Source organism: Neodiprion fabricii, chromosome 4, assembly GCF_021155785.1.
Source record: "Neodiprion fabricii isolate iyNeoFabr1 chromosome 4, iyNeoFabr1.1, whole genome shotgun sequence".
Taxonomy (NCBI): domain Eukaryota; kingdom Metazoa; phylum Arthropoda; class Insecta; order Hymenoptera; family Diprionidae; genus Neodiprion; species Neodiprion fabricii.
In genome coordinates, this window is record NC_060242.1 from 1,768,672 (window position 1) to 1,789,061 (window position 20,390).

Here is a 20,390-nt window from a genome sequence, read left to right on the forward strand (position 1 = left end):
TATTTTCCCGGACTTGTTTTCAACCATTGGGATTGCGATCCGGTGCAAATTGACTTTAAAGGGAATCCCGAAGGCAAAAATGGACTGAGAACTCTGATGCAGGCACCGAGATAGAGAGCGAGGATCATTTTCAGACAATATACAGTGTGAAAAATGGTGGTGGAGAACACTGCATAACCGTTATACGGTGTATATTTCGCTGTCTCTGCGAGTCGAAACACACCATATTTTCCCCGTAGTTCAGCAAACGTTCCATGCTTTGACTTGGGGTTAAAAAGAACTTGACCAGGAATGTTTACTCACCGGTCCTAGATTGACGAAACCGTTTCTGGCGGCTACGCTGTCGGCGACAAAAGTCTCGGCTGGTTGTCTCATCTTGACGAGAAACGAGTTGGTGAATACTTCGACAGCCGGTGTGATTTGAACGTTGGAAAGAACGGCCAGTACGATAGTAAACAGGGTAATACCAGCGGTGCTTGAAACTCGAGGAGTCCTGTTCCGTAGATACAAGGATCCCGGCTTAAGGACGATCTTCTCCGTCATTTCCGCGGCTTTTCCAGGCGTCCCGGCGCCACGTGTCACCCTTGCCACTGGATCCATGCAGTACGATAAAGTTCCACACCGTGCACCAGCCTCGGCAAGCGATCCGCGACGCGTTGTTTCTCAGGCGGGAAACGCTGCGGGTCTTGGAACGAAATGCGGGTGTCGAGCTGCGACTTCCGCTTTAGTATTGGCTTCCGCTGGTCGGCTTCAAACCGGACTATCAGAGGCTGCTGATGGTGCTTATCGAGCCTGCCGAAGGAGCGAACGACATTGCGGGCGGATCACCGACGCGGCGGTTCCTATCTGATTCAGGGGACTCGTTCCGACGCGTTTCACCGCCGCGACGCTTAGCGCCGGATGACGTCACGTGGCCATATTGATTCGCACGCGGAGCGGAGCTTGCGAGCTGCGCAAGCTTGACCCCCACCCCCACACAACCCCATCTCCTCCTCCTCCTACCTCCCTCCCTCCCTCCCCCTTCACCCTCGACCGCGACCCTTCGGACACCCTTAAACTTCCAGCCGCCGATCGCTCCGCGGGACGATGATGCCCCAAGGACCAGACGAATTCGGGAATCGGAATTCTCCCCCACCCCCCTGCGGCCCTAGTCCCGAACCTTCGCTCCCTCCGCTAACCCTGAAATTCCTGTATTTAAACAAGCCACTGGAACGATGGTATGATCCCTTATCCTGGATCTCCCTCGTGTAATACACACCGTAATTAACACGATATTCTTATTTCCGAGTATATTAAACCTCGCGTGTGTACAGAATATGGGTTAGAATTATTTTTATTTTATATTTTTTCTTGTTCGACTTACCAGTGAAGTAAATTTTTTACCAAGGTTGCGATTTTCGTAGTGTTTATACGATATACCGTGTAATAAACTTTTCATCAATTACATATATATGTATACGCGAGTAGACGGCAAGGGATTTAATTAATTCCAACAGCATATATATATATATATATACAGACACAGTTTCTCTAATCTGAAAATTTTCGCAGAGTACATATAATTAACGTGTAAATTAATGATCGTGTCATTAACTCGGGATGCGATCCCCAAGTTTTCATCCCTCTGTTTGCTCCCCAGATGCCGAGCTCTCAGAGTGTATAACAGAAAGTAATATCACAACGATTGTCATGTTTTAATCTCCCTCGGTTTGTTCTCATCGTATAAAAGCCGAATTGACCTTTGCCGAAAATTTTCCAAGGCATAAATGTTGAAAACTTTTCTGAATAAGTCTCTCAAACTGTAATACATAATTGTTTGATGAATTTGTTAAATCGACTTTTTATCAATCACATTTCGCACATGTCGTTTATTCCGATTTTGGGTTGTTCTTTTTTGTGCATGTTTTCTCTCTCTCTCACTTCCGTTGCGGAGCATTTAACATTCGGCGTAGCTGTTTCTCTATTGCAATGCAACCTTTTGTTATTCCCGGTTCGTAACTTTAACGTCATCGGCGAATCCCACGCGTGGTGAAACCTCGTGCGCGAATCTTGTGTCTGTACCAACGGCGAAAAAAAACATCTGCGGTAAAGATCCGGTGATAAAATTAGAAACGTGCTTATACCGTGTAACAAATACGCAGATTGTTTTGCTTATACCCTTAATTTTCATCAGTTTATATCGTATTTGTACACAATATAATAATAAAAACTCGCAAAAGGCTTGCTGACATGTATAAGTTACAATCAACAAAATGACGAAAGCTCACCTTTGTTTCATTCATTGTGTTCCGTAAATACGGGGAAATTAAGCAGAGATGGAAAAATAACGGAAAAGAAAACAGAGAATAATAAATAATAGGAATTTAATTCTTGGCTCGAATTTTTATTCTCTTCAAACAAAACGGAAAACAAACAAACAAACAAACGATTCTACCTCGGCGATATTTCATCCCCCAGAGCTGCAAAGTATTATCACTTTTGTGAATAAACCATTTTTCAATGTTTTATTCCTTTCGTCCTCTTCTTCCCTATTTTACTCCTCACTTCTCATCATCTCATTTTTCACGAATGTTACGTGCAGTGGTTCATTTTTTTTCTCCCTTCTCTGTCTTCGCGATTTCTTTTGAACATTAAACGAACGATTCCGTTCCGAAGTTAAGATTCGTAAGAAATAAGATAAGTACCAAGGGCTTAAACGTAAGAATTATCATTAATCATTCCTCAAATATTAGGTTTAAAACGTCTCTCAACTTTTCTCACGTGTTTTATTATCTTGATTTGTTTTGTTGTTACTTTTCTTTCCCCTTTTCTCCTCTTCTCCGTTTCTATCGATAGACATTAAACGATTAAGCGGAATACTTTTTGCAACCGTAACGTCGGTGAAATTAGATTGTCGTTCTTTTTTTTTCTTTTTTTTTTTTTATTAATCTATTTTAAAACTATGAAATTTCATAAACGATCATTATTTTTCAACTAAATAATTGGCTTCAAATTTCTGTTAACACAAGTACAGCTCTGCTTGCCGTACATTTTCAAATCGAAGATAAACATCTCGGTCCAATTCGGGGTGAAACCGCGGAGTCTAGGCCCCGAAATTAATGGCGGTGAATTCTCCCTAAATCAAGTTACCTACTTGCCGTTGCAACCCCCATAATTTATATACTAGGAGAATTTAGTAGGCGAACAATGTTTCGCAGCTCAAGTTTAATTCGGGGCTTTGACTTGAGTATAATTAAGGAATTATTGAGACCGCACATTAAGAGAAATTTCTGTAGTCGCTGTTATTATACTTAAATACTTTTGGTTTCCAACATAGCCAAAGAACGAAAATTAGTTTTGTAGGTGTAATTTAAAATTATAACATTTACAACAAGTTACCGCATTTTTTTTTCTTTTTTCTTTACAGTTTTATTCCATTTTATTTTATTTATACCGTTTTTCGGTAATACGACGTTGTTTCTATGAAAAAAAAATTAATTAATTAAGCCGAACTTACTTGTAAGTAATTTTCTTTTAATTCCAAGAAAATTACAACTTTTATTTTGTAAGGATACCCATTTTCATATAATTTTTCTAGTAACTTTAACAAACGAAACTTTTCTCTGTTTCTCAAAACTTGACGACTGCATCTGTCAATGCACTTTTGGAATTCGCATCTCGTTCGCGGAATTTTATGTAATCCAATATTCAGTCGACGCGCTTTCCTCCGATCCGATAAAGAATTAGGGACTATTTCGATAGACAACTCACGTACTTTACAGCTCCCGCGAATGTTGCATAAATTTATAAAAGGAAGAGGGATCGGAGCTTCGCTACAGTATATGCGCGACAGGATTTCGCATTGCGAAACTCCGCGCGTACTGCAGCGGTAAAACTTTCTTCATTATCATTAATAATTTCCATCTATAACACTGTTTGTCCGTGGTTTGTATCGTCAACAGGTTTGAGAAGCACGATTTATCTAATACCTGTTAAAATTTTGGAGTTAATCTTTACTACAAACATATATTTATTTATTATTTTTTAACGATATTCTAGGTGTGTGTATATGTTATACATAGAAACAAGAATAGATTATAATAAATGAATGCGAATAACGAATTAAATGACGTCAACGTCTGAGGAGCAATTATTCATAAAGCCAAAAAGTAATCGAAGAAGCTGGACTTAGTTAGCGATCTTATTATACTGCCGGAAAAAAAGTGAAAGACTTGCGTCTCTATACATGTATATTTAATGTAACGTAATGTTAGTCGATTGGTAAAGGTGACACGTCATTCGCCGGAAGCCCCTGGAGTAGACTAAGGTACGTGACGTCGTCAAGGGGAAAAAGATTACCCAATTTCCTTAAAATAGTCGTCTTCCCGAGATCTCGTTATACGTCCTTCGCCGAGAAAGGAAGAGAGAGCGAGAGAGAGAGAGAGAGAGAGAGAGAGAGAGGGGCGATTTTTTATCCAACAAGAGTATGTCACGCGTTTTTTCACGAAATACGAAATTGAGGTTAGGGGTCGTGTGATGTTAGATTTTTTTACGACAGCGCATGCGCGGAGTACAGAAAAGAACAATTTTAACTCCTACGCGCATGCGCATTCGCAGACCGACGCTTCGGTCATAGAAACGAATACTTTATGCACGGAAAGCAAGCGTGAAAAAACGCGTTTGACATGAAACGCATTATGTAAAAGAATTTACAGAAGCGTTAATAGTTCGATGTGAGACGTGACGCGTTGCGTAATATTTGAGGAATGAGACATTGCATTCATTAATTAAATAGTAAATTTGCTTTATTATACTCTCCGTGGTTATAACTATTTATGAAATATAATTCAGGCAATTTATCAAAGCAGGAAAGAAAGACTTTGATACTTTTGATAATAATTCCTCGTATAATTCAGTGTCTGTGAGTGGGAAGAGATGAGAGAAAAGTAAAGAGACTTGATATTGATCTAGCTAAGATCTGAATAAACACAAACGAGTCGCCTCCGCGGCTTTTTTACCGGACGTAAAAAGCTTAGTGTAAATAAGTAATAAGAAGGGGGAAAAAGAAGAGAGAAATTTTTTTTTTTTTTTCTAAAACACACACAAACGGATTCGAACAATTTATTTCAACCTCTTCGGATTCCCTCTGCAGTCAGGCATAAAGACTGAGGTAACTACTTGCCCGGTATTTACACCTAACAGCCACTTAACCGACATATAATGTAACGAACTCCTCATCGTCGCGCCATTTCTCTTCCGCACGCCACAAGTTCATCAGGCTAATTAATTTCCATCAAACCCCTGGCATCGCAGCCTTCCGCGTTTATTACGCTTGCAACGAAATATTATCAGCGACGAGAGAGCTTGCAGCGATTTTTCTCCCTCCTAGCCCCTTCCGCAAGCTTACCATTCGATTTTAGTTGGACAGTTTTTCCGAGATCACGCAATTGCGAAAATGGCTGGGTTCATTTTCGGAAAATTGATCGTTCATCGTCTTCGTTCGTTGAGTTCCTTCAGCTGGCCTCGTTTTTTTTTTTTTTTTCTACTTTGCTTTCTTCACTCTTCTACTATTTAACTTATTTTGAAACGAGTTTCTTCAAATTTATACGCGAGAATGAGCTTTTCGCAATATTGTCGGAAAATGTTAACCCTCCTTGTATCTATGTATATCTCTCCTATTTTCTCAACGGTGTTAGTTAATTACTACAATTACATTTGCATATTGTAATTGTAGGACAACCTGGGTTAATTGTCTATCTCGCGTTCAACAGCGTCCCTGCACAGTGGACAATTTTCTCCCTCAAATATACCAGCTGGTGGAAAACGTGGCAATTTTCTCCGAAACACTTACCCTATATTAATGAGACTCGCCGAAGCTGTCGAGTAAATCGGGACATTTTATAACCGTTCGGGATAGTTGTATAAAAATCGGATTAAACTTCGAAAAAAAAATTGGTTTTTTTTTTTTTTTTTTTTTTTTTTTGTGAAAAATTCAATATTTTTAGTTTAACTCTGCTTTTTAAGGAAAAATCAACAAAACTTGTTTATTATCGCTGAATTATTCTTCCAAATGGCTCATCTACATTTCAGATAATTTAAACAATTTTATTACGTTCAATTTCAAAGCTCAATTTCAGCGTAATTTTCCTCTAATCCTAAGGATAAAAGGGAATCAATTGAATCAATCTTGTGAAACGTACACAACATTATTTGGTACATTTATACAGCGTATCGTTACATGTTGTTATATCGGAGTTCGTTTCGCCTCTTACCTGCAGTGATACCATTAAAAGTTGCTATCCAGCCCGGCGAAGCTGGGGTCGTAATTTTTATATCGCGCGACGTTGAGTGGCGCGTGAAAAGCTCGTGCCTATAACAATGTGACTGTATTTGATATCGAAAATCGTGCGAGCGGTTGACATACCTTGAGTAACAGCCCAACAATCTATAACAATAAAGAAAAAAATTCGTAGGAAAGATCGAGGTCGAATTTTGACGGAAGAAAAAATAGCAGGGATTCGATGAAATCGATTTAAAGATAAAGAGTAAAAAAGTACGGTACAGTTTAGAAGTGAGATTACTTTTAAATTGATTCTAGACGAGCTTAATTCAAGTTGGAATTCAAAGTGGGGTTTCAAGTTTTTTCAAACAGTTAAGACACGTCGGATAGCCTGAATAGAATCTTGAGGTTATTATCGCAAGCTCAAGTAGATGCGAGATATGACGGAGAAAATTAACGATCCTTACGAAACGGCGAGCTTTTGTAGACATAAAATCTTACGAGGGGACGGACGATGCCTCGAGATTGCTAATACTTACCCTTTCTCTGACAGTCGTTAGGTTTTTATATTTACGATCCCGGTTGTGATTGGAGATTTCTCGTTATAAAAACGATATTGTATGAGGGCGAACGATCAAGGCCAAGAAACGACGATGAAAAAAACAGAAGGAACGAGAGATCGACAAATTTATCGCTCTGTATTTTACGGAAACAAAAAAGAAAGTAAAAAGAAAAAAAAAGTATACGTCTCGCGACAAATTCCTGTAAATGAAAATAATTTGCTTCGAGACACCAAAATCGTGATTGTCTGGAAAATTGAATCACCCCGTGGTTCGAGATATTCTGATGAATTAATTGTATAACGTACGATATTAAAGACAATTAGATAAATCGATCACCAGATATTTATTACACAACAATAAACGTGTGCGGATATATTTCAGCGGATAAAATTGAGATGCACATATTTTTTTGGAAGATGAGTTATGCGAAGAAACGTGAAATGAATTCAACTAGAACTGAATTATCCAATTGTTGATTTTTTAGAGTTCGCTTGCGCCTTTAATCTGTTAACATTCAGTCTGATTTTAGCTTCCTCACGTTTTCTTTCAACTTCTTGGGGAGTGTACAATTTTTTTACCCTCTGCGGAGGTTTCGAAAAAGAAACTGCACGGAGATCAGAATTTCTTGCAGATCCGTTTGATCCCCGCGAGGCTTTGGCTTCCGCTATGACGTTATTAATTATTGTTATTGCCAGATATTAGCGTCAAGTCGATAAAATAACAGTAGTAATGATAATAACGAGAGGGAAAAAAATGGAAATGGGATTTTTGAATAAGAAAATAAATTGTCAATTTCGGAATAATATTTATTGTGATATTTCAAATATATGAAATGTGTTGATCACGGAAATAGAAAAATATATCATGTATGTACACTGGTTTACTTTTTTCCTTTGAATGATCAGTAATAACACTTTGGATATATTTAAATTAACAATTCGACGTTATGAAATTATGATTATTATTACAATTAGGAACCCCAGAATGACGAAAAAAATTCCATTCGTTGAAACCTGTCGTTATTGAGCAACGATTTTTGCCACTGCACTTCCGTTAAAAAAAGTTTACTGAGCGAGATACGAGGAGTAGACGACGAAGAAAACATTTATAAACGTATTCAACAATACGAAAAACTATATTCGAAAAAACATAAATACAGAAACAAATAACAATTCTAGGCGTCAGTTATGTTTTCTATCTCTTTACGGCTGGTCTCTTACCAACTGGACCAATATCTGGTTTTCCCGTGACCCCTTGTTTCCTTAATCTCGATTCCAGTTTCATTCTAGCTTCAGTCCGTTTTCTCTCGATTTCTTCAGGCGTGCAATGCGCCAACCGACAATTAGACACAGCTGCGTTCCCACTTCCCGTACAGCCTTGCCTGTCGGGAGGTAACGTAGGAACTGCGTAAGGATCGGAATTCCCTACAGATCCGTTTGAAACGCCGTTGATATTATTGCTGTATCTCCGGTAGGAATAAGATACCTGACTATCAGCCGAACCGGGATTGTTCACATTAGGAGTGGAACACGCGTCGTTCCTTCTTTGCGCATTTGAATTATGATTCGACGAAGACTTTGATACGGGTTGAACATTGCATATTCCCCCCATGTTCGGATTTAGGTTCGATTTCGAATTTCCCGCCATATCTGCGCTTGCATTTCCGCAATTTGAATCGGACAAACTTTTGGACTTGAAGAATTTTCGGTTTTCATAAGCCGTCGCACTCTCGGAGCCCGTCATACACTGTTGTTTTCGTTTGAAATTCGAACTAGTTTCCATCGGTTGGTTCGTCCAACTGGTGGTCGGCATCGGATTTACCTCATCCAGATTCCTCGTTGTCAAAGTAATCGAAACTGCTGTCTTCGAAGGTGAATCAGTTCCTACGCTTGTATTTTCGCAAATTGAATCAGACAAACTTTTGGTCTTGAAGAATTTTCGGCTTTGGTGAGTAATCCCACCCTCGGAGCTCATCATACACTGTTGTTTTCGTTTGAAATTTGAACTAGTTTCCATTGGCTGGTTCGTCCCACTGGTCGTCGGTCTTGGATTTGCCTTATCCAGGTTCGTCGTTATCCATTTATTCGAAACTACCGTCTTTGAAGACGAAGAGTTTGCATTCGTCGAGTTATTCGAAATCTTCACTTTGGTGTTGCTCACATGCTGGCTCAGTAATTCGTCGTCATCGTCCAGACAAAGAGCCAAGCAATCGTCGAAAGAATCGTCTGGGATTTGGGAGGCTGGAATATCGTTTCCCAGCATTGTCACATCGCACCTTTTCACAGTCTTCGTATTTACTCCGTCCCTCGTTTCAAAGTTATGCCGTCTATTCGCAGCGTTCACCAAGCTTCGTTTAGCGTTCAAATCAGTATTTGGCCTTCCGCTGTTACTCGCACAAGTCACAGTCGCAGGCTTATCCATCTTCTTAGACACCTCCGATATCTGCTTTAGCTTGTCCTCGACTTCCTGACTGCACTGCACCATGCACTCGTCAAGAGACTCATCGAACATGTCGTCTAGATTAGAACCGCACGTCTTGGCGTCGTTGTTACATCCAGGAGACTTTTCGACCAAGATATTGAAGTCGAACGTTGACGCTTCATGAATATCCACATCATCCTCTCGCCTGACGACCTGCGTCTTCATGTCGAATATATTGACCTCCTTAGAGGCTTCCGAAGCTGCTGCTGATCCTGCTTCGCGACTCTCTGTGCTTTGTTGTTCCATCTTTATGTTATCGGCAACAGCTTTGAGCTCTGCGGCAAACTTTCCAATGCTCTCAGCGACGTTCATTAGCATGAGCTTTCTCTTGGGAGGAATATTCAACAGGGGAGAGTTTGATTTCGCTGTACGTTTCTGCTTCGACAACAGCTGTGTTCGCTTCGGCGTGTTGTTATTCATCGTGTTACCCTTTCCTCCAGCCGTATCCGTACTAGACGAATTGTAATGCCCGTTCGAAGTGCTGTGCCAATCCCAGGCTATTTCACTGCCGCTTTCCTGTGTGCAGGGGTACAATGATGATGTCGGACTATAGTGCAGATATTGATCCGGTGATTCATCCCTGAGCCTGTGTTCGACATTGTTTCTGATCGGTGTTGAGCAGAGATGCGACGAATGGGAGATCGGAGAACTTAGCATGCTGTCCAGATTCGACACCTGCGCCTTTTCCGTTTCTGTGATTACCAGCTTTCCACCCTCTGTCGAAACAAAGTGAGGATAAGTCTTATTCATAATTATTTATTTGTTGAAAACAAACGGGAAAATTCTCCCCAAGACACAATTAATCGAGTATGCATATTTGGTATTTATAACGCTATCATATTTAATAACTAAAATATTCATATTTTAATAAAATTCTAGACTCTTTCCCAATTGAATTAAAAAAATAAAACCAAAAGCATAATTCATTGTAGAATATAAATCAATAATGTAAATCGAAAGAAACATAGGGCAAGATAAATGCCTCGACCAATACCAGAGGTCATGAAAATCAGTTTCGGTACACAGTTATTGACTTTCATTAGTTTGCTTACTTTATTACTAGTAAAAACATATCTATCGCATATTATAATAGTCTCGGTTAATACTGAAAAATTCTGACTTTTATTTACCACACAATATGATGAGCATTGTTCTCTCGTTGGGATTTTACTTGAAATTTGTCTGTACAATTTTAATACGTGCGAAACTGGTCAGTCGGGTTTTCAACAATCTGATTGTGGATGATTAAGATAAATTTGATACAAATTGAGCAATGGCGGAACCACAACCAATGGAGGCAATATTGATTGCGTAAAAGGTGATCGATACAAACCTTCCTTGGCCGGTGGAGTCTGGGTTCGCCGACTAAGCGAAAGCGACTTGACTTTCATTTGGCCGCTCATAATTGTCACATCGTAGTGTTACACTTGATTTACTTATGAGGTAGTGTGAGGTGTAAACGGTTTAAAAGAGGAGCAACAGGTTATGTGAGCTATGAACTTCAGACAATCTTGATTTTTAACGCTCAAAGGTTAGATGTAATTTTTTTTTAAGAATACATCTTCAAAGAAACGGTGTCTAATGTTTAGTATGAGCAGACAATCTATAGTTACTTGCAATTGTGAAGTCTTTACTTTCTTTACGAATTGCCTTAATCTCGTTCGACTAGTCAAATTTCTCACATCACAATTACCTCGTAACCAAACAAAAACATGTCAGCCAGTCTTGTGTATCGTTACAGGGTTGCCAGATTAATAGTACCGCAAGTCGGTAAAAAGAAGCGGACAGATAGCCAAATGTCTTACAATTAGAGCATATAAACAATGTTGCCAACCTTGGAACTAACAAATTTCGGAACGCACCCTCAGTCGATAATATCGATTTTTTCTATCGCTACACTTTTTGGAGTTTTCTTAAGGGACGTCTAATGAACCGTTTTATCGACGGCGTAACGCTCCGTGAGTCTGTTGTGTCATGGCGGCTGCATTATAAACAATTGACAAGTGTCTACGTGCTGAACTTAAATTGATATTAAAAATGAAGCAAGAAATTTACGAAAACATAATGACGAGTATCAAACAGTTTAAGGGTATGTCGAAAGATTGTGATAAGATGTTGAGAGAGACGTTCCCACAGTAAGTACGATCTTAGCCTTATTCTTTTTTTCCAACAACCGTATCACATTGTTATATATTTTCCAGCATCCCTCCAGATACTCTGAGCAGTATTTTGGCTCTTGAAATAAGACGGCGAATGAAATTTAGTCACGCTAAACTGTGTAGTCAAGGCACTGAATATTATCAAAGGTGAGCATCAGAACATATAGCCCAAACATCAAATTCCTGTTTATGAAATTCGACAATCAGCCCTCTGCGACATGTGATTTACATCAATTTATTGAATCCAAAGATATACCGAGGCCATAAGTAACGGAGAGTCGATCGGAGTCTTAGTTCGAATGTCAGAAGAGACTGGATTGTCCCCAGCGCTGCTTGCCAGGATTATATTGGAAAATCATTGCGAACAAAGCAAGCTAACCAGTATGATATATTTTCCTCAAAAATTCACATAAACATAAGTTCGGATTTTGTCTGTTAATTTTACACTGATGTTTCCACTGCTTTTCAGCTTCTAGATCCGAAATCACCAAACTCTTGCGAGACACAACGCTCATCGAAGACAAAGACCTTGCTTATGAAATTTACTTGGTAATATCGTTATCTTGTCCCCAAATTCAGCAACTAATTCCCGATGCAGTCTAAATTTATAAATTTATACACTCGTATTTGTCTTTACATTTTTAGTGCATCATCTACGACGATCAATACGGTCCCATTTCAGATGCAGTCAAGCAGTGAGTCGACGGCTTTCCTTCTGAATATTAAGAAAAAGAACTTACAAAAAATCTTCACGAAACTGTTGATATTTATTTTCAGTTCCATAGGACAAGAGTACGAAGTGAAGTTACAGAACTACGTATCAGAGCGTAACATTGCCTTCCTCAACGAGGATCACCTCCGCTTACGAGGTTATGATAAAACCCCTGACATCAAGCTAGAAGTTCCAGTGGCAGTGAACGGTTTTGTGATAAATTGGATAGAATCTAAGGCTCTCTTTGGAAACGAGGATGTCCACAAAAAGTACATAAAAGAACAATTTCTAAGTTACTGGAATAGATTCGGACCTGGGCTGGTAATCTACTGGTTCGGTTTTTTAGACACTCTCAATCAGCCAAACGAGAAAAAATTTATTATCATGGATCATTTTCCCGAAAACATCACCTACATGGACCCCAAGTCAGTCAAATCTCTGTCTCTGTAAATATCAGCAATTTTTTATATTCAGTTTCTTTCCACTCTCGTTACAAAAATTTGTTGAAAACGGAATTCCGGTCCGCGACTATCCGTTTGAAATCATCGTATTTACTTATACCAACGATTGAAATATCCAGATTAACAGCCATTAAATATACATGCACAACTTTTTCCGTGACAAAGTACAGTTATACGTGTTTAATCTAATTAAAGCTACATGTACTGTCGCTCATTACGAATGCGGCAAATGTGTACCTTGAAATCTTGAAAAAAAAAAATTATATTCATGCGTACGTAAATAACAACGTAATGCTGAGTTTAAATAAATCTGATAAACTTTGTTTAAACTTTGGTACAAAAACAGGCAGTCGTTAAATTGCCAACGCTAGTTATGAGTAATTGAACAACCGTGTAATTGTGCACCAGAAAAAAAAAACCCAACAAATTAGACATTGCATGATCGATAAAAGGTGGATCTATAGAGGACTCCGCGTTACTTCGCTTCGCGTTGCGGAAAAGCTCCGCCCCGAATGCAGGAAGTTACGAAGAGTCCACCGTACGTGCGCAAGGGACACATTTATTTTACGCATCATTATACGTATGTGCATGTGCGCATGTACGCACATACGTAAATGGATATCAAGCGTTTCGCGCAGAATCAAAAGATCAGTCGGTAAGTAGGTTTCTCGTAGAATCAAAGGACCAGTCGGTAGGTAGGATTCTTCGCATATATTGCAACGACGATGTGTAAAAGCCTCATGTGATCGCCTGCAAGCACGGCGCGCGGTATAATTCAGGCCGGAAAAGTGACCGAGCTGTAAAATTCTTCCCGCGCCACGTGTGTGGAGACGACGAAGTGGATGATCCACAAACACCATCGCAAACGCAGTGTCGCTGTCTCATCTTCCAGTGCGCTAGCTGTTTTATTTATACTATACATATAGTATTCTTATTCACCGCGATTCCTCGGCTGGGGACGGAGGCTCTGACGTCTTGTCTGGAACGCGGAGAAACTTTTGAAACACATTTTTTTCGTTCCCTTCTTATACGTGATTAAAATATATCTACACTCTGATGAAGATAAGCTGGTGAGTTAATTCTTCCTCGTTTCCTTGTTCTGCAGATTAAAAGATTATTCATAAAAGGAAGAAAAAATAAATAAATTTCCCATTTTTCTTTGTTTATTATATACGTTGAAAATCTTTACGATCTGTACAGAAGATTTATTTTATGTTATACATGACTACTTATATCATCACGTGTTTTATACATATTAATACGATTTTATATGTGTATAATCTTTTTATTGTGTGCACAAATTTCCTTTGTTTCGTTAGTTGTTTTTTCTATCGTGCTGCGGTTTTCATCAGATTTCTTGTTTGAATATTTTTTATTATAGAGAAAGAAACGCGACGCGTAATTGCATACAGATTTGACGTGACGCATAGGTAACACTTGTAATGCACGCGTGCATTCATGTGTGTGTGTGTGTGTGTGTGTATATATATATACATGTATACGATATAATATCGTACGGTAAGATTTCAGAAGCGCGTTCGCTGTATTTGTTCAACCGAGTGACTCCAATTGGTTGTTTTTTGTGTTTTCTTCGTCAAACAACGCGTTGCTAATAGCGAATCGGCAATACGTTGGTTTTCTTCCACGCGCGTGGACTACTATAATTAAAAGTATAATTATACAATTATACCGGTTTTACCAACATAATCATATATTCCTGTCTGTATGTATTCAATTAATTACGGTTAAAAATTTCATGCGGTGAGAAATAGACGTCTGTATCTCCAAGGACCACCGTAACCGCGTATATAATATATATTATTATACGATATAAATTACTCACGATATCTGTAATCCGACTGAATTCGTTGATATAACGAATTGAAATTTTCCGAGCTACTTTCGAGCGCTAGGTATACATATAATGCTAAAATTAAAGTATGACATTTGGCAATAGCGACCAAGGTTGAAATATGCATATGACGTGGATAATAATAAGTATATTGTATACAAAAACAGACATACATATGTACATAATAATGTACTGAAAATTGCGAGAATTTGCAAACCTCGAGAATGAACGTGACGGATATTATATTTTGCTTTTTTGAAACGTTTGTGTTGTTATTCAAAAAAAAAAATTTCTTCTCCGTCATTTTCATTCTTTTACCTCATACTCCTTTTGCTGTTATTATAATTCGCGATCTGATCCATTATAACTACGTCCACGTAACTCCGCGTTACACGTACAGGCCACTTCGGTTTACGTATCGTGTATTCTACGTAATAATAGCAAAGTGTATATAATACACTTGGCCTGTATTATAGACGTATCCCCGCCCATCGTTTTACTCAACGACGTTACATAATTTTCGTACATCTGTGTTATCTTACAGGTAAATACCTACGACATGTCCAACGACTCTCTGCAGGAAAGCCCCAGCTCGATAAGACATCGGTTCTGCCCGTCTTCGGCTGTAACGCAGATCCAGATCGAAAGACTCAAAAGAGAGGTGAGGAAGGGTCATATTCGCTACTTTCAGAGGATAAACTTATGACGTATAACGTGAGAGAAAAAAGAAAAAAATTTCGCGAATTTTCTTCTCTTTACGAAACGATTCGGAAACACACGAAAAATGTTTTCACCCACGGATAATCGAGTCAATTTCACAATCGGTTTTTCCACAATTGTTTCTGGAACATTAACAACATTCGCGCGTACATGCGATATGATATAATTATCAACCCTAGTGGAGGGTGATCGTCCAAAGGGCAAATATGTGAACATTGATACAGAAATGCCACTAAAGGGTACAAGATAAATATAACGCTGATGTAAGCTTCATCGCTTCCATTAAAACAGCAGCATACGTGTAATAATCTTTGATTTCTTCGAATATTATTAATATTTTGAATAATAATGATAACCTCGAGGAGGAGAAAATATGAAAAACAAACGGAACCAGTTATTCCTAGCTTTTTTTTTTTTTTTTTGTTTTTGTTTTTTCGATTTCACCAGGACGAAGAGGAGCACTGGATATCCGGAGAAGAGCTCTATACGGAAGGAAGCAGCGACGACGAGGACGATCAGCGGACGGCAGTCTCGGACACGGAAGTACGAAGGTGTGGAGGAAATGCCCGAGGAAATTCCCGATCTCGATGGGGTCAATCTAGTCCTTCGCGTTCATTGAGGGCTGCAATTCCGTCGAAAGTGAGGATCGGCGAGGAAACGGAGATCGTCGCTTTCGAGTCGACGACTTCCTCCGAGGATAAAGACTCGTCCTTGCCGGAAACGGATCGAGTCATGAACGAGGATGCGATTCGGGACGAAGAGGAGGACGAGGAGGAAATATCGTGGAGACCAAAGCGAGGTAGCATCGTCCTGCCAAACGTTGCGGTTGAAAATACGATGGGCGCGAAATAGGGTTCTTCAAAATTTCAATCGACTCGAATAACTCTGTCTCACGAGTTCGACTCGTAGCTCCGATCTTTTCTACCGTTTTTTCCAATGCAAGTTGGGACTGTGAAAAACTCTGTACGCGGTGTTTGATACTAGAAGATTCGGTTGCCGAGCTGCGGGAATTGCAGATCGAATACCGCGGCATCCTGGAGACTGTTTCGGAGCTGAAGGAGTCCTTGGATTCGGCGGCGAAACGCGAGACTGACGGTGATTCGAAAACGGCTAAGAGCGAAAGTCAGTTTTACTGTGTCGGGAACTGGGACATTTCCTTGTTTAGCGATGACGACCTTTCCCGGTGGTCGAACGCCGTGAGAAACGAATCGGCGATTGAAAAGGAAATTTTCAATATCGGTCGGCTCGACGGCTGCATCGATGAACTTAATGCAAAAGTCAAGGTATATAATCAATGCGTACAATTCGCTATACGTAGTATACCTGCGTTTATGCGTATAACGCGTGTGTGGACGTACAGTATGTGTCTTTTTTCTTTTATTGATCCCGGGTTTGATGCTACAGTTATTATACATGTGTGTTTGTAACTCCTGGCAACCGGCGGAACTTAATGATTTAACTGTGACAGATATCAAACGCTTGTCGCAGGACCTGATCTCTTGTAATTTCTAAAGAGAGAAAAAGAAAAAAGGACAAGTTTGTAATTTAAGTAATGTAAACAATATAGAAAGCTGCCGAGGAAACTTTTCGAGAACAGCTTTTAAATCGCAAGAAATTACGAAAGCTTCAAAATCTCAGAACACCGGAAACTGGAAAACTTGCTGAAAATTCGAAGGATTTTTTCAAACTTATTAATTCTACGGATATGGAACAACAGGAAGGTACGAATTTAATATTTTACGAGTCAAAAAATTATGCAGATATCTGGTACTGAAGAGAAAGACAATTGTTTACTGCGTAATTGCAGTCGATGAATTGTTGTACAGTTCATTCGTTGTAACTGTTTAACGCATTTTCGATTCCTTGAATAATGAAGAAAGCGAAGAAATCGACGGTGTCACGGTTCGACCAATTTATCAACCGGAAATGGAGGATAACTTGGAGGATCTTGCATCTTCCGGGGATGAAGAAGAATCACGGAAATCGAAGAGGGATAAACTCAAGGAAAAATTGAAAAGCATCGAGAAACGAAGGGAGGATTTTATCGAAAGAAATAAAGAAGTGAGCTTGCAGGGCCAAATTTCTCTTATCTTCTTCTTATTTTAATTTCGTAATATCGAAAGCCCGATGATCTCACTAAACCTGATGCGACATTATCGTCAGTTGGCTTCGAGGGCCATGGGAAGTCTCGCCTTAACAGACGAGGAAAAAAAACGACTTGAAGAACTTGTCGAAGACTCGGACGAAGAGGAGGATCAGAGAAGCACTTCTGCCAGTTTTTCCACAACCGCATCTTTCACGCCTTACACTATAGACAGGGAGGCGGATGAGCTTCTGAAAAATTTGACCGAGAAAATCGCGGTATGTTCCGTTTTCACCCATAATTATCAACGATAATTAGATTCGTCAATTTCACTTGTATTGTCGTTTTTTTTTTTGGAAGAATATTAACTCCGAATCGTACCAGAAATCCGAGGAAGATCAGCGAGCTTACACGCGAGATGAAATACTCGTTGTAAAGGAACAAGTCGTCCTCAATTCGCTCCGAACTTTGGCCGAGTCTGGTACTCAGGTATAATCCGTAACTCGATAAAGCTTTTGCGCTGAGTAATTACACCGAGGAAAATTGATCGTACAACTATAATTGCGTGAAATTCTAAACCGAATATTCCTGCTTCTCAACAATAGATAATACATCCGATATCCGAATGTGAAATACGACGCTTGATCGACGAGTTTTACGCCGAGCGAGAATCCGGCAGTTCTCTCAATTCCGTTTCCCGGTTTTCTACCGAATTTTCAAATTCCGGGACCGACGTGCTTCCGGAAAATTCCATTTCTTCGGCAAACGTCAGCGAATCTCCGACAATATCGAGGACGATGATTAGCGAATTGGTCAAGGAAGCCAGAGCGACGATGCCGCTCTTCCAGTTTAAACATCCGACCGACGACGTTGAGGAACTAAACATCAAAGACGAGGAGAACGAGAATGCGACTTGAAGCTGTCGGGAATTTGAACGATTTATGTTAATTTAAATTAAACCAAGTTATGTGACTGATTTTACGACGGAACTTTTGTGCGTTTGGTGTTGTAAATGATAATTATAGAAATTCGCAACGTTTATTTAAACGATTGATTGTAAAATTCATTATTCGTGATAAATTACGTTTATACAGCTTCGTTGTAGCTCGAATTGGTTGTTTATTTATTAAATAACTTTTCCGTTATGTTCACGGCTACAAAAATCGCTCAAGTTTTCGTAACCTTGGTAAGTTTCAGTCAGTAGTGATGATGGTATTCAATTAATCTAACTGGACAATATCGCTCGCTCATTGTCCGTCTGACCCTCAGACTTTGTCTTTCTTTTTATTTTTATCTGAAACTGTATATTTGTCGTAACTTTTCGTCGGATCGTACGGTTCCCATCTGCTGGCTGGGAAAATGTGCTTATTTCTCTCATACCACGATCTGAAAAGAAATTTAATACGATACAATAATATACACAGTATTAGAAACTTCGATATATTAAAAAAAAAACGCAGATTGTCCGATCACCTCAATAAAACTTTTCCAGCGTGAGATTCTTCCGTCTCAACTGAGGCGTCGTGCATCATTCTAACGTCGTCATGAACGTCGAATGTGAACAGAGGACCACTTTTCCCTCTAGCCTGTAGAGTGAAACAATTTATAAGCTTTTTTACAAAAGTTTCGCGTGATTTGAAGGAAAAAAATATCATGATGCGATTACCTTAGTCACTATAAAATCGTAGAATGTGTAATGGTGGGGTAAAATCAAATCTTCTTTGACGTACATCAGCTGGTCAGCCATGACTGTCTTTAACTCGCTAAATTCTCTTCTCAAAACTTCTAGGCATCGTTGAAGCAGCTGATAAATCGAGTTACCTGCATACAGTGTAAACTAATGCTAATTAGTATGGGAATAGTCAAGTTTCTTGGTGACAAAATCATGCATAAATTTATAATAACCGATAAGATGATTTGGGCAAATTTGTTAGTATCAAAAGTACGTAACAGCGATCAAAGACCTCTACCTTTCTTCATTACAACACTCCTTCTGTGCCCAGAACCATCCCAATAGCTGAAAGTAATTTCGATCTCCTCTTCCTTGAGCACATTTTGTTTGGTTGCCCATTCCTGGCGCAGTTCTTCTCTCAGTCTGTTTTCCTCCTCTTCCCTTTCTCTGTCCGGCAAAAAACTCGTGTCAACGTCAGGATTTTTCTTAATCTTCTTAGGCAGAGGCATTGCCGATTTATCGTCAATACCCTTGGACTGATTTGAGGCGACCGACGTCTCAGATTTAGCGTCAGACTCAGCCCCGGATCCCTCTTCTCCATCTTCGTCCTCGTTCAGGTCAAACGACAAAGCCTGAATTTGCCTTTTCTGTTTATTCTTTTCCGCCTGCTTAGCTGCCAGTGCTCGCTCCTTTTCCTGCTCCTTCTCCCTTTCTTTTTGTGCCAATTTTCTCTCGCGTTCTTTCACTATATTCTCCTGTTTAGCCTTCATCTCGTTCAATGTCACCAGACCGATTGTTGACGTTTTTAATTGCTGCTCTACGGCGTCATAATGAGTGGCAAATTTATTCTCTATGTTATCGATCTTCAGATCATCTTCTATCTTTTTTTTCCGCAATTCTATCTCCTGTTGTGCAATCTCTCGCTTCTTCATTAGCTGCATCGCTCGACCAGCCTCGCTGGCCGCTCCCTTGTAATGCGCCATCGTTGCTCTCTCAATATGATCCGAATACCAAGTAGCTGCGAAACAACTGTATCTTTGAAAGATGTGATTTCATTTGTCAATAAATCATGAAATTATGAGTGTACAGGCATGATATTGAACCTAGGAACGCTAAAATTCAATTTACGACTGGCCCATAACCTTAAAAAAAATTGACACACTGCTACACATTGAGTGTAAGTAACCAGATTTTACCTTAAAACATCCGTCGAAATTCTTATACGGTCAAAAATATTAAAAATTAGAATGTACGAACGTTGTTAAATTCGTCGAATACACAAACTCAATAAACACAGGTTTGACGTAATCCGAATTCGGGAAATACTCTAAAGACCATAAACTCAAAAATATCTAGATACGTGATTCCAATGAAATCACGGAACATGAGGGCGTGATTCGTCATTGGTTTTTCCGTTGAACCCGACCA

The 20,390-nt window shown here is 39.5% G+C and overlaps 5 protein-coding genes across 14 annotated transcripts in view; 2 read left to right on the plus strand and 3 right to left on the minus strand.

Annotated features, from left to right (window-relative positions):
* The window catches only part of LOC124181299 (neuroendocrine convertase 2), a 24,070-nt gene extending 23,211 nt beyond the window's left edge, over positions 1-859 (minus strand). Inside the window, exon 1 of the mRNA XM_046567719.1 lies at positions 304-859. Within this exon, the coding sequence (XP_046423675.1) occupies positions 304-600 (297 nt within the window). The 5' untranslated portion in view covers positions 601-859. The remainder of the gene's footprint in view (positions 1-303) is intronic.
* LOC124181298 (putative uncharacterized protein DDB_G0277255) overlaps positions 1-11,055 on the minus strand; it is a 15,849-nt gene extending 4,794 nt beyond the window's left edge. Inside the window, exons 1-2 of one of the 3 annotated variants that reach the window (XM_046567717.1) lie at positions 10,637-11,055; positions 7,993-10,019 (exon numbers count right to left, since the gene is read on the minus strand). In XM_046567717.1, the coding sequence (XP_046423673.1) occupies positions 8,017-10,019; positions 10,637-10,706 (2,073 nt within the window). In that variant the 5' untranslated portion in view covers positions 10,707-11,055 and the 3' untranslated portion in view covers positions 7,993-8,016. Of the gene's footprint in view, positions 1-7,610; positions 10,020-10,433; positions 10,533-10,636 lie in introns of those variants that run through there. The other 2 variants (XM_046567716.1, XM_046567718.1) reach the window with 2 other exon arrangements.
* The window catches only part of LOC124181301 (CDAN1-interacting nuclease 1), a 47,362-nt gene extending 28,927 nt beyond the window's left edge, over positions 1-18,435 (plus strand). The window contains exons 1-10 of one of the 7 annotated variants that reach the window (XM_046567727.1): positions 11,234-11,438; positions 11,505-11,609; positions 11,713-11,843; positions 11,932-12,011; positions 12,108-12,157; positions 12,240-13,705; positions 15,032-15,148; positions 15,655-17,568; positions 17,651-17,779; positions 17,896-18,435. In XM_046567727.1, coding sequence (XP_046423683.1) covers positions 11,341-11,438; positions 11,505-11,609; positions 11,713-11,843; positions 11,932-12,011; positions 12,108-12,157; positions 12,240-12,624 — 849 coding nt within the window. In that variant the 5' untranslated portion in view covers positions 11,234-11,340 and the 3' untranslated portion in view covers positions 12,625-13,705; positions 15,032-15,148; positions 15,655-17,568; positions 17,651-17,779; positions 17,896-18,435. Of the gene's footprint in view, positions 1-11,233; positions 11,439-11,504; positions 11,610-11,712; positions 11,844-11,931; positions 12,012-12,107; positions 12,158-12,239; positions 13,706-15,031; positions 15,149-15,654 lie in introns of those variants that run through there. The other 6 variants (XM_046567726.1, XM_046567723.1, XM_046567725.1 and 3 more) reach the window with 6 other exon arrangements.
* Positions 15,047-18,207, plus strand: LOC124179739 (fibrous sheath-interacting protein 1-like). The gene is made up of 8 exons (XM_046564439.1): positions 15,047-15,148; positions 15,655-16,006; positions 16,192-16,490; positions 16,775-16,928; positions 17,084-17,268; positions 17,371-17,568; positions 17,651-17,779; positions 17,896-18,207. Exons 1-8 carry the CDS (start codon positions 15,047-15,049, stop codon positions 18,205-18,207), a joined length of 1,731 nt encoding a protein of 576 aa, XP_046420395.1.
* LOC124181300 (protein FAM50 homolog) lies at positions 18,310-20,313 on the minus strand. 2 transcript variants are annotated; one of them, XM_046567721.1, is made up of 5 exons: positions 20,159-20,313; positions 19,261-19,980; positions 18,957-19,111; positions 18,764-18,876; positions 18,310-18,676 (listed from the first exon to the last, which is right to left on the minus strand). In XM_046567721.1, the coding sequence occupies exons 2-5, from the start codon at positions 19,943-19,945 to the stop codon at positions 18,556-18,558; spliced, it is 1,074 nt and encodes a 357-aa protein (XP_046423677.1). In that variant the 5' UTR covers positions 19,946-19,980; positions 20,159-20,313; the 3' UTR covers positions 18,310-18,555. The 2 variants fall into 2 exon arrangements, with proteins under 2 accessions (XP_046423677.1, XP_046423676.1); XM_046567720.1 differs by having other exon boundaries at positions 19,261-19,991.
* Between the last annotated feature and the right edge of the window lie 77 nt (positions 20,314-20,390).

Coding starts and splice junctions, on each gene's coding strand:
- LOC124179739 (XM_046564439.1), top strand. CDS start 15,047: ATGTCCAACGACTCTCTGCAGGAAAGCCCCAGCTCGATAAGACATCGG. Junction 15,149..15,654: donor TCGAAAGACTCAAAAGAGAG/GTGAGGAAGGGT, acceptor CGATTTCACCAG/GACGAAGAGGAGCACTGGAT. Junction 16,491..16,774: donor AACTTAATGCAAAAGTCAAG/GTATATAATCAA, acceptor TAAACAATATAG/AAAGCTGCCGAGGAAACTTT.
- LOC124181300 (XM_046567721.1), bottom strand. CDS start 19,945: ATGGCGCATTACAAGGGAGCGGCCAGCGAGGCTGGTCGAGCGATGCAG. Junction 18,877..18,956: donor ACGATTTTATAGTGACTAAG/GTAATCGCATCA, acceptor TTCACTCTACAG/GCTAGAGGGAAAAGTGGTCC. Junction 18,677..18,763: donor GCTGGAAAAGTTTTATTGAG/GTGATCGGACAA, acceptor ATTTCTTTTCAG/ATCGTGGTATGAGAGAAATA.